At 35.0% G+C, this 10,336-nt stretch overlaps 1 protein-coding gene across 1 annotated transcript; it reads left to right on the forward strand.

The window, feature by feature from the left end:
* The first annotated feature begins 1,100 nt into the window (after positions 1–1,100).
* LOC129244171 (probable E3 ubiquitin-protein ligase RNF144A) lies at positions 1,101–9,002 on the forward strand. Its single transcript, XM_054881786.1, has 6 exons — positions 1,101–1,151; positions 3,878–4,040; positions 4,152–4,384; positions 4,518–4,721; positions 4,876–5,126; positions 8,539–9,002. Exons 1-6 carry the CDS (start codon positions 1,101–1,103, stop codon positions 8,543–8,545), a joined length of 909 nt encoding a protein of 302 aa, XP_054737761.1. The 3' UTR covers positions 8,546–9,002.
* Positions 9,003–10,336: the final 1,334 nt, after the last annotated feature.

Raw genomic sequence — 10,336 nt, forward strand, 5'->3', positions numbered from 1 at the left:
TTAAAAATTTAAGAAAACTTTTTTTTGGTAAAATTTTATAAGTTTTAAACCTATTTACTTATTATTCTTTTTGGTTTTTGTTAAATGCAGAAAAGTATTAGGAGTTTGAAAATTGACAATTCATGAAACTGATAGGTATGCAATTCAAATGGAAATTATAAAAATTATTGTAAAAAACAAATTTGCTAAAACTTAAAACTTTAAATTTAAAATATTTTTATTAATTAAAAAAAACTATTAATTTTTAATTTACAAAATTTTTTTATTTATTTTTAAATTATTTGTTATTAATTTTTTTTTTATTTGATAAGTTTATTTCTTTTTAAAAGCTCATAAATCCCCTGACAATCCTGTAATTATGAAGGAAATCGTTTCAAATATTACCAAAATATGGTACAATTATTTAAAATAAGCCCACGGCTAGACATTTACGCCTTGTATCTTTAAAAATTTCGTAGATTTTTGAGAATCTTATGGCCCGCAAATACTTCTTACACATTACTAAGCATTCACACATTTTAAAAAATCGGTATACCACTAACTTTGATATTTCTAAGGAGTTTCGAGGCAGTGGTCAATACTAAAAAAACTCACACACTTTACTTAGAGCCAACACAATTGCATTAGATTGCTCGAAAATATAACCACATACTACATTCGCAAAAAGAACTATCTTTTTAACACGGTACGTGTATTCGAAAATGTCACACACAGACGGATATTACTCAACCAGTATTCACTCGCATGAAACTCATTCAACTCCCACCGAAATGTAGACTAACTTTGCACCAAAATAAAATAAGTTACACAAAACAACAAAATAATGGCAAAGTAAAACTTAATTCACACAACAACCACCGACAAAAGTAAACACTTGCCACCGCTAACACAGCCAGTACTGCTTTGATATTGTGTTGCAACTTTATCAGCCATGTTGTGTGCCGACTTTTTAAATTTCACTGATTCATTCTAATCTCTGTGCGAGCAGACACATTTAATGCACTTCCTATTTTATTTTTGTTACTGTCGCTTGCCACCTACTGACTGATGGAGTGTCGTGGTAGAGCAACAGAGGAGAAGAGATGCAGGAGGAGTTAAGAATGATGGTCGAGCAAACCTGGATCAGCAGCGCTGAGTTCAAACATATTTACGTATGAGCGATCTCTCTTATAGTTATGCGTGTGTGTGTGTGTGGTTTGCAGCAATGTGCAGTTGTTGTCATTGTTTGGTTAAAACTTTCTACCATTGCAACTGATTTTAAGTGACCAAAATAAGCAAGTACAATTTATTTTTATACTGGATATACCTTCTACTCAAATATGACCGAAACGTTATCAATAAAACGGTCCGCGGATGACATATGGCAAAAATAAATTTTTTGTTTTTTGGTAGGACTGTTATAAGCTTACATGGCAAATTTTAGCGTGATATGTCACATAGTTTGTTTTCTGTGCTACTGTAAACAAGTCAAGCTCGAGTGTGTACTTCGAATTCTCTTTTATGACTTCAATTGTCTCAAAATGTTTTCCATGGAGCGGCAACTTGAGCTTGGGAAACAGGAAAAAAAAAAAATTTACGTTAGTTGAAATAAATAACTAATACCATTTTTCTCCTATATTTCGACATGAAAATTAAAGTATATCGGTTAATCCAACTTAGATCAAATATGTGCTAATTTTTGTACATTACTTTGAACATTTTGAAAACCATTTCCTCATAATGCAATTGAAGTAGTCATTTTTGTTGTTGTACTAATTCATCAGTACGGTGTAGTACTACCGGTCGTCAACCTATATCTCATCTAACGGTAGGCCTAGAAAACACGCTGTTTCGACGAGCCGGATTCAAAGGGGTTTTAGGTGAGCGCGTTTAAGTGGCATATGAATAAGTGGTTAGGACCGTTGGGGGTGCCTCCACATGCTGGACATATGTTCAGTATGTCGGGTTCTGAATTGACCTGCTACAATGTCCAGTGCATCGTTGAGCCAAAGTTACGCGTATCCCACAAGGCAGCTTAAGTTCTTCGTCTGCGATGCGTGGTGGTTGAACTGCGAGAGTTAAGGAAGGTGGTAAGTCATCGTCTCTATTGGATACAAATTGTGCCTAGCTCATTTTCACATGCCAATTTCAGGCAACAAGAGGATTTTCAAATGCATGAAAAAGTGATAATCACTTGGTGTTAAGTGTAGACTATTTATACAGCACTTCCCAACTATGCTCTCAAATCCCAGTTCTTTAGACGCGTTTTTTTTAATTTGAACGGCTTAGCGTTATCTTGTTGGATACAACATGTTTCCTTTTCACCAATTCTAGCCGCTTCTGCTTGAATTTACTTGGTCATTCAATGAGAGTTAATATCCGAATAGAGTGTTCGGCTCAATGAAAGCTGCTTTGTTGAATGATACTCTTTCAAGTCAACCAAAGATACAGCAAAATATGCTTAACCATTAATCCGTATTTGGCAATCGATTTGGCCAGATCTCCTCGATGCCACCTCATCCCTTTTGGTTGTTGTTCTCGTATCTGAGGTATTTTTCATTGACTGTTAATATCGACACACTCGCATATCGGCAAGAAGTAGTTAGAGACTTCGTTTATTTGGGAATCAGCCTTAGCAAAAATCAAACCTTGTCAGCCTTTTATTATGCTTGTTCTGTTGTATTGGGCAGCCGCTTGGGCGATGACAAAATCTTACGGGGCAGCCCTTGGAGTATTTGAGAGAAAGATTCTGTGGAAGATTTGTGTACATTTGCACGTTGGCTGGCGACACAGACATCAAATCGATTCAAAAGGTTATTTTACGTCAATTTTTTGTTGCATCCATACTTCACCTTTATGAATATGGTTTCAGCCGGTTATTTTGCTCTTCTTCAGTTTCTGTGCAATGAAATAAGTGGCCACATGTTCTTCTGACTCCACGATTTCCGTGATTTTATCAACATTTTCGCCCATTTATTTTCCTGGAGACTTTCTCTTTCATAATTATAAACGTTTGTTCCTGCTGAGTAACCAACTGTTACCTGAAGTGGAGAAATATGAAAATATCAGAGGCCAGTACTTCAATAAACTTAAAATATTTTTGTACGTTTCGCGTGATAAACTTTGCTGTTTTTGATTCCGGTTTCATAAGTAAGTATCATCAGGCAAATGAGATTTCCTCAAGAAATTTTTGTTTATACAAAAACCCAGTAACATTGTTAATCTGCGGCATCGTTTATGGTTGTATCTCGTATATTTATTGTTTGTTGTTTTTTAATGTTGTAAACAGTTTGCCGAAACTGCATTTGAAATTTACCATTACTGACGGCAGCCAGCAATTGAAGAACTGACTTTTGTTTCTTTTCCAAGCCGCTCAAAAATACTTCTCTCTCTCGCTCTGCTCTTGCGCCTGTAGCCTGTAGCAAGCATTTCGTTATTGGTCTACAGAAGTTGAAGAAGAAGTTTCTCAGCGGATACTAAAATATCCGGTTGTGAATTTTTTATGCTGCAAGTTTTGCTAAATATTTTGTTTCTTTTTCCGCTCGGCAAAAGTTGTGAAATTACTTTTATCGTATGTGGCATACAGCAGGCATGCCTAAAGGATACTACTCAACTGTATCCTTTGCAGTGCTGCAATTAGTATATTAGTTTATTTGCGCCCACAGATTTTGTTTTTGTTCTTATTGCTTTTATTTCGATAGAAACATAAAACTTCTAAAATTTTAATGGGCAGCACTGAGCCATAATTGCAGACGCCACTTTGAAATTCAATTTCGCCTATTGTTGTTATTTTTGTTATTGTTGCTAGTTTTATGACAATACTAATTTGCCAAAACTTTGAAAGCTCACTCTACTACCCACTGGTTTATTCACATACTTTTCCATTATTTCTTTGCAGTGCATGAAGGCTTATGTGGACTTTGAAATAACTGAAGGCGCCTACGAGATCTCGTGTCCGGATGCCCAATGTCCGGCGCAAGGCATTATGACACTACCCGAAATCGCGAATCTTACGACGACTAATTTGATGAAGAAGCACCATCGATATCGACTCAATAAAGGTAAGTTGTACTTCGGCTTGTTGGCTTGCCTTCCTCAATATACCTCAAAGCAAAAGTACTAACAAGAAAGATAAAAAATTCATCTTATTCTCCTATCTCGCCATTTGCCAGAAATCGAAATGGATAAGACGCGCACCTGGTGCCCGCGTGCCGGCTGCGAAACCGTTTGCCTTGTCGGCACCGGTCCACATTCCGATGCCACACCATCCACCTCAACTGGTAGTGGTGGTGGCGGCGGCATCCCCACAACAGCTTTCACTGACAGCCATGGCACGCAACAGAATCTTTGCGCCGTTCAGTGCCCATCGTGTAAGGATGAATTTTGCTCGGCCTGCAAGAAAGCGGTAAGTGCATGCTGCCCGCACAGCTACTATCTGCTTCATAATGCTTAGCTAATGTCCTTTTGCTCATTTGTAATTCGTAATTTGTTATTTTTACCTTTTACAATTTACCATTTCATTGGTGCGGCACGTACAGTGGCATCCCAATATGACTTGTGAGGAGAATAGTCGTCGTTTGGTGGCGGACGGTCAGGATGACATTGGTATACCCTTCGACAACGACCTCATCAAGTGTTGTCCCATGTGTGCTGTGCCCATTGAAAAGGATGAGGGCTGTGCGCAAATGATGTGTAAACGTTGCAAGCACGTCTTCTGCTGGTATTGTCTGGCTAGTTTGGATGTGAGTACCTGCAATAGAATTTAAATATTGATAAGGGCACTTTTAGAAAGAGTGCATAAATTTTTCAAATGGCCCAAGTTGATAGTGCAAATAAGCATTATTAGTTGCTTGAAGTTGTGGAATTATGTATTTAATTTTTTTTTCTACTTTGCAGGACGACTTTCTCTTGCGTCACTACGACCGTGGGCCATGCAAGAACAAACTTGGACATTCCCGTGCGTCTGTGGTGTGGCATAGAGCGCAAGTTATTGGCATTTTTGCCGGTTTCGGTATATTGTTGTTGGTAGCGTCACCGCTACTCCTTTTGGCAGCACCCTGTATTATATGTTGTAAATGTCGTAGTTGCAGTGGTGCTAGAATTGATGAAGGCGATGCCGAGCTGGACGAGGCGACAGCGTTACAAAGGTAAGGATAGTCGCAGAAATGTATTTGAAACAAGGGATCACAGTTGGGTGAGGCTTTGTTAATGAAGTGGCCATTGCTCAGGTGCAGCAGATGAAAAAGAAAAAGAGCATTAAATGAATTATTTGATATAATATTTTTAATATTTAATAAAAATTAAATTTAATTATTTGAATATATATAAACTACGCGGTGCTCCATCTATACTTGTTAGATGAGAATTTTTAGTAACTTTAATCGTGTTTAATAACGCAAAAATTTTTAACAATTATTCCTATTTTTTCCAAGTAGGCGTTTTTAACACCAAAAAATTATACATCGCTCAAAAATTGAGCGAGCAAAGTGACAGTTCGATGCAAGAGAGAGGCTGAATTTTGTCTTGGAGAAATTTAAGTCAGTTATAATTATCCATCGTGAAAATGGATGATCTGAGAACATATTATTGAACTTTTTGTAAGCAAGCGAAATAATTTTTTATGGAATCTGGTTTTTGTACCCTTTTGCCCCGATGAAATGGAAAATGTATCAGCAGAAACATATGGGGTGTTTCTTAATAGCCGAAGAACTTGAAATTAGCTTTTTTTGTTATAATCTGGTAGATAATTTAATGTATTTCTTTTTGAATATGATATCCGGCATATGTTCGCTGCTTACATTCGATCGATCCAAGTTTTGAAACTGTTGAAACTGTAGGTCCCTCCGTTTGTGGAAGAACTTCTTCTTCTTCAACAGCTCACCAATTTAATATACCGGTGGGCAAAAAGTAAGGTGAATAAAAAATCTTTATTTATTCTTGTAAATCAATTTCATCACCTTCAAAATAATCCCCTCTCGATGAAATACACTTATGCCAATGATTTTTCCAATCCCCGAAACATCAAATAATATTCCTTATTAACAGTTTGGCCAGGTGGAAGGAGTTCATAGTGCACCATACCACGAAAATCGAAAAAAAATGTCATCATGACCTTTATTTTTGAGCGACTTTGACTCTTTTCGGTTTGGCCTCGCCTTTAGCACGATATTCGCTTGATTGGTCGGTTGTTTCAGGGTCGTAAGCATAAATCCAAGTCTCATCTCCCGTAATGATGCATTTGAGCTTGTGCTGATAGTCTGAAAGCATTGTTTCACACACATCAACGTGACGACTTTTTTCCAAGAAATTGAGAGTTTTCGGTACCAAACGAGATTTGACTTTTCGTAGGCCCAAATGGTCTTTCAAAATGGTTTTCACAGATCCTTCTGATATTCCGATCATATCAATAAGGTCTTTAACAGTCAACCGACGATTTTTGACACTAACTCCTTCACTTTATTGACGTGTTGTTCATCTGTTGACGTCGATGGTCGTCCGGAGCGCTCCAAGTCATCAACACGTTTTCGACCCTCTTTGAAGTCTTTGTACCACTTATAAATATTTTTCTGCGACATGGTCGAATCACCAAATGCCTTCTGCAACATGCTAAACGTTTCCGTAGCCGAAATTTCATTCCGCAAACAAAATTTGATGGCACTTCTCTGCTCAATCAAATCAGACATTGTAAAAATCGAAAAATGCACTCTTGGTCGTTTGGTAAACACAAGCGTAAATATATTACTGATAATGACATTCACATGAAAGTTGGACCAGATGTTATTAACAGTGCTGCCAACTCATGAAAAAAATAACTAGAGCGAAATTTTAATCCCGCGAAGTTTGAGAAATAAATTCACCTTACTTTTTGCCCACATATATATATATATATATGTATATATCGCCTTCCTCAATACTTCACTCTATAAAATTCGCGAACAGATCTATTTTTTACAAAGTAAATTTACACAATTTGGAAGCGTTGTTTTGGCGTTTAACGATTCATGATCCCTTGCCAAACCTTACTGAACAGAAATGTCAATACAGTTTGCCATTCTCAGCTGTCAAATCATAGTTATCGGTATCGATAGTTCTCATGCAGCTAAAAAACACAACTTTTTAAACAAACTCACAACCTGTCGCTCGCTAACGCATGGCAAATAGAAGACGGCTAATATCACTGTTTGGCATTTGACTGAGGAATCAACGAAATCAATTTTTTCTAAAAGTGTGGGATATAGAGAAAGTAATTTCTCGGTCTTCCCAAGTTAGTGATTACAATTTTTTATTCAAAATTAATTATTTCTTTTTTATCAAAATCAATGTTTCAGAAAACTTGATTTTGTCAACCCCCAGAAAAAAAACCGAAAATGTTCTACAGTTTATTTATTCTCGTAAGGTATCTTATAATTTGAAAAATAAATATAATGTCCATGATTTGGTACATTTTTCAAAAATTCTTACTTAATGTAGGCTTATTTTCTCTGTGAAGCACAAATCCACTAGTTTACGTTAGACCATTAGATGCTTAAAAATAAGTGGTTATGGACCACTTTTGCAACTGCCAAAGACCAACTGAAAAATGTCGTACCCCTTTACATCAAAACGGTGGTCAAACAAAATCGACCCGAAACCACCTTATAAAATCCAGTATATATTTTTGCTTATAAAATTCTGGTGTACGTGTGTTCGTAATTATTTTTCTCCGAAACGACTTGACCGAGTTTGATTTAAAAAAATGTGTACTCATGAAGTCACTTTGAGCGATTCTTAATTATAATTGAACTCGATAGGATGCTTTGCTTTCAATATATTTCTAAAAATTGCTTCTACCGAATGGTTAGGTTTATCTTGTATTTAGAATATGTACTCTTACTTACTTATTGGCTAGGGAACAGCGCAAGCAGGCCAGAAATGGAAGCTCGTTGTTTGCCCGACTACTCACCCTCAAGCCATCTAGTGTCCCTGTGCAATAAGTGTCACCTGATTTAGATTGTACGAACATTTCATGCATAGCGGATGCATAATTTGGCTTTGAGGTTGAGCTGCGTTCAGCGTCAGAGAGTTTTGCCTCCATTTCGGCCGCTTCAATCTGTACTTCCATTGAAGAACTCATAATAGGGGCCGTTGAGCATTCTAATGATAGGCATTAATCGCAATAACGAAGCAAATCCAGCCACGTCTACATTCCGCGAGCTGGAAAGACTCGTTGTTTGGGGTGATGAATATACCTTGTCTAAGAAAAAATAATTGGCTCGCTAAGTGGAAATGGGGTCAAGATATTATATTTTATTTATATACCTATGTACTAGGGATGTAAATTTTTTCCATTTTTAAAATTCCGAAATTTCCGGGATATCGCTCTTTCAATCCTGGGATCTAGAAATTAAATATTTATTATATTGCATCAATATTATATATTATATTAAAATTTATTTTCTTTTTCAACTGATACAAAAGTAGTCGATCACTTTTTTCTATTCTCTCGATTTACCGTTTTTTGTTTTTTTTTGTTCGTTGTTTTTGTTTTAATTATTAATATCTCTTTTTCTTTCTTTTCAGTCTTTAGAAGGCGCCAAAGAACCGTAAATAGGAATTTGGACAAAAAATTGAACGAACAAATAAAATACAGTAAAATGGAAAAAACATAAAGTAAAAAAATTACTTTTACCAATTTATTTGACTATGAAAATATAATCTGGAAAATATTAATACCATATGTACGAGTATATATAAATGTATTTATTAATAATCAATGAAATGCAAAAAATACGCAAAGAAACAATAACCGGCTTTAAAATGTTATTTGTTTAGAAATCATAATGAATTGCAAATTGCAAACCGAAATCCAGGCCAAACCACTCAAGAAAAATAAGAATATTAAAATACTATGTTACACAAAATGCTGCAGTGGAAAACAATGTTATGAAAGAAATGACAAAAGAAAATCAAAATGATCTATAAAAATTGCTGTTATGTATGTATGTGCGAAGTTAGATGAATAGCTAACGGGTATATAGGATGTATATGGTAAATATATACATTTGTACATGAGTGTAAATTTTTATATAATACATATATGTATATATGTACGTGTACTTTATATAAGTATGTGTTATATATGTACATTAGAGTGCATCACTCTTGGTACAAAAAACATCGATACTGCTTGCTTTTCCAATGGAATTATAAAATTAATTATATTTCAAGACTTCAGCCAAAACATGTCGGAAAAATACTGAGACTTACATGGGCTCGAGCAATTTGAAAGTGTAGTCGTGTATGTATATAGTGAACTAATTATTGCAAGCCTGTTCACAGTATCCAAGTTGTTCAATATATTAAAGTTAACATTTTTGGTTCAAAAACTTGTCTTATTTGCTCAAAACACACATGTGTGTATGTATAATGCGCGATATCTGTAGAATAGATACACCCCTTTTCTAAGATTTTTACTCTTAGTTGCTAAAATTGTGTGGTGTGAGATAATCACATAGTTGCCAAAAAATTTTAATGGAATTCACTTGGAAGTAAATTGCAGAACATGTCAAATATTACGTCTTCCTTTTTTCATTTCCGAAATTGTTGATTTAGCTACTCTACCTAAATATTTTTTTTAAAGATGAAATACAAACGCCTTTTTCGATTTTTTTAATAATTATTAATTTCAGATTTTGTTCTTTAACGAAATGAATTTCTATGAAGATGTGATGGCACAATCAATTTATTAGCATTTAGAAGCTTTTATAAACGTAGAACAGCACATTTCCACCCCTAAACGGTTTATACTAGACAAAAATGAAAAAATCCAACGCTATCGTCAAATAACATCAGCTTTTCTAGTAATCAACAGCCAATGTAAAAGATAAGGGAATACCCGCTTTAATTTTTAATTCGTTTTTTCTGGTTTCTGCTTGAAATTGCTTTCAAAATTTTGTTCACTATTTAGAAATTTTCTATTGTTTACTATTTAGAGTACTCCTTGTAAAAATTTCAGTGTTCACTATATCCAAAACCGATTACATATCCAAAAATTTCATTATTTTTGTTCCACCGATAATATTTTTAAACATTTTTATCCAGACTTGTTAAGCATAAACTCTTCTATCATCTAAGGTGATTTTTTGGAAAACTATTTTCTATAAACTAATTGTATTTATAAAAAAATATCGATTCGTCGGTTCGCAAATCGTAAAAAATATTTTGTTGGAAGTTTTAAAATACAATAGATTTTATAATTGCGAAACTTATTTCATGATGCACACTGATGTATGAGTGCATTTATATGTATATACTATACATGTATATTGTATAAGTACATATCGCTCGTTTGTTGGAAGAAAGTGAAGCGCTCAAAAGC

Source organism: Anastrepha obliqua, chromosome 4, assembly GCF_027943255.1.
Source record: "Anastrepha obliqua isolate idAnaObli1 chromosome 4, idAnaObli1_1.0, whole genome shotgun sequence".
Taxonomy (NCBI): domain Eukaryota; kingdom Metazoa; phylum Arthropoda; class Insecta; order Diptera; family Tephritidae; genus Anastrepha; species Anastrepha obliqua.

What these genes read in the sequence shown, in the direction of transcription:
- LOC129244171 (XM_054881786.1), top strand. Translation starts at nt 1,101, where the DNA reads ATGATGGTCGAGCAAACCTGGATCAGCAGCGCTGAGTTCAAACATATT. An exon ending in TCGATATCGACTCAATAAAG is followed by an intron (nt 4,041 to 4,151) that starts GTAAGTTGTACT and finishes GCCATTTGCCAG; the next exon opens with AAATCGAAATGGATAAGACG. An exon ending in ATTGTCTGGCTAGTTTGGAT is followed by an intron (nt 4,722 to 4,875) that starts GTGAGTACCTGC and finishes TCTACTTTGCAG; the next exon opens with GACGACTTTCTCTTGCGTCA.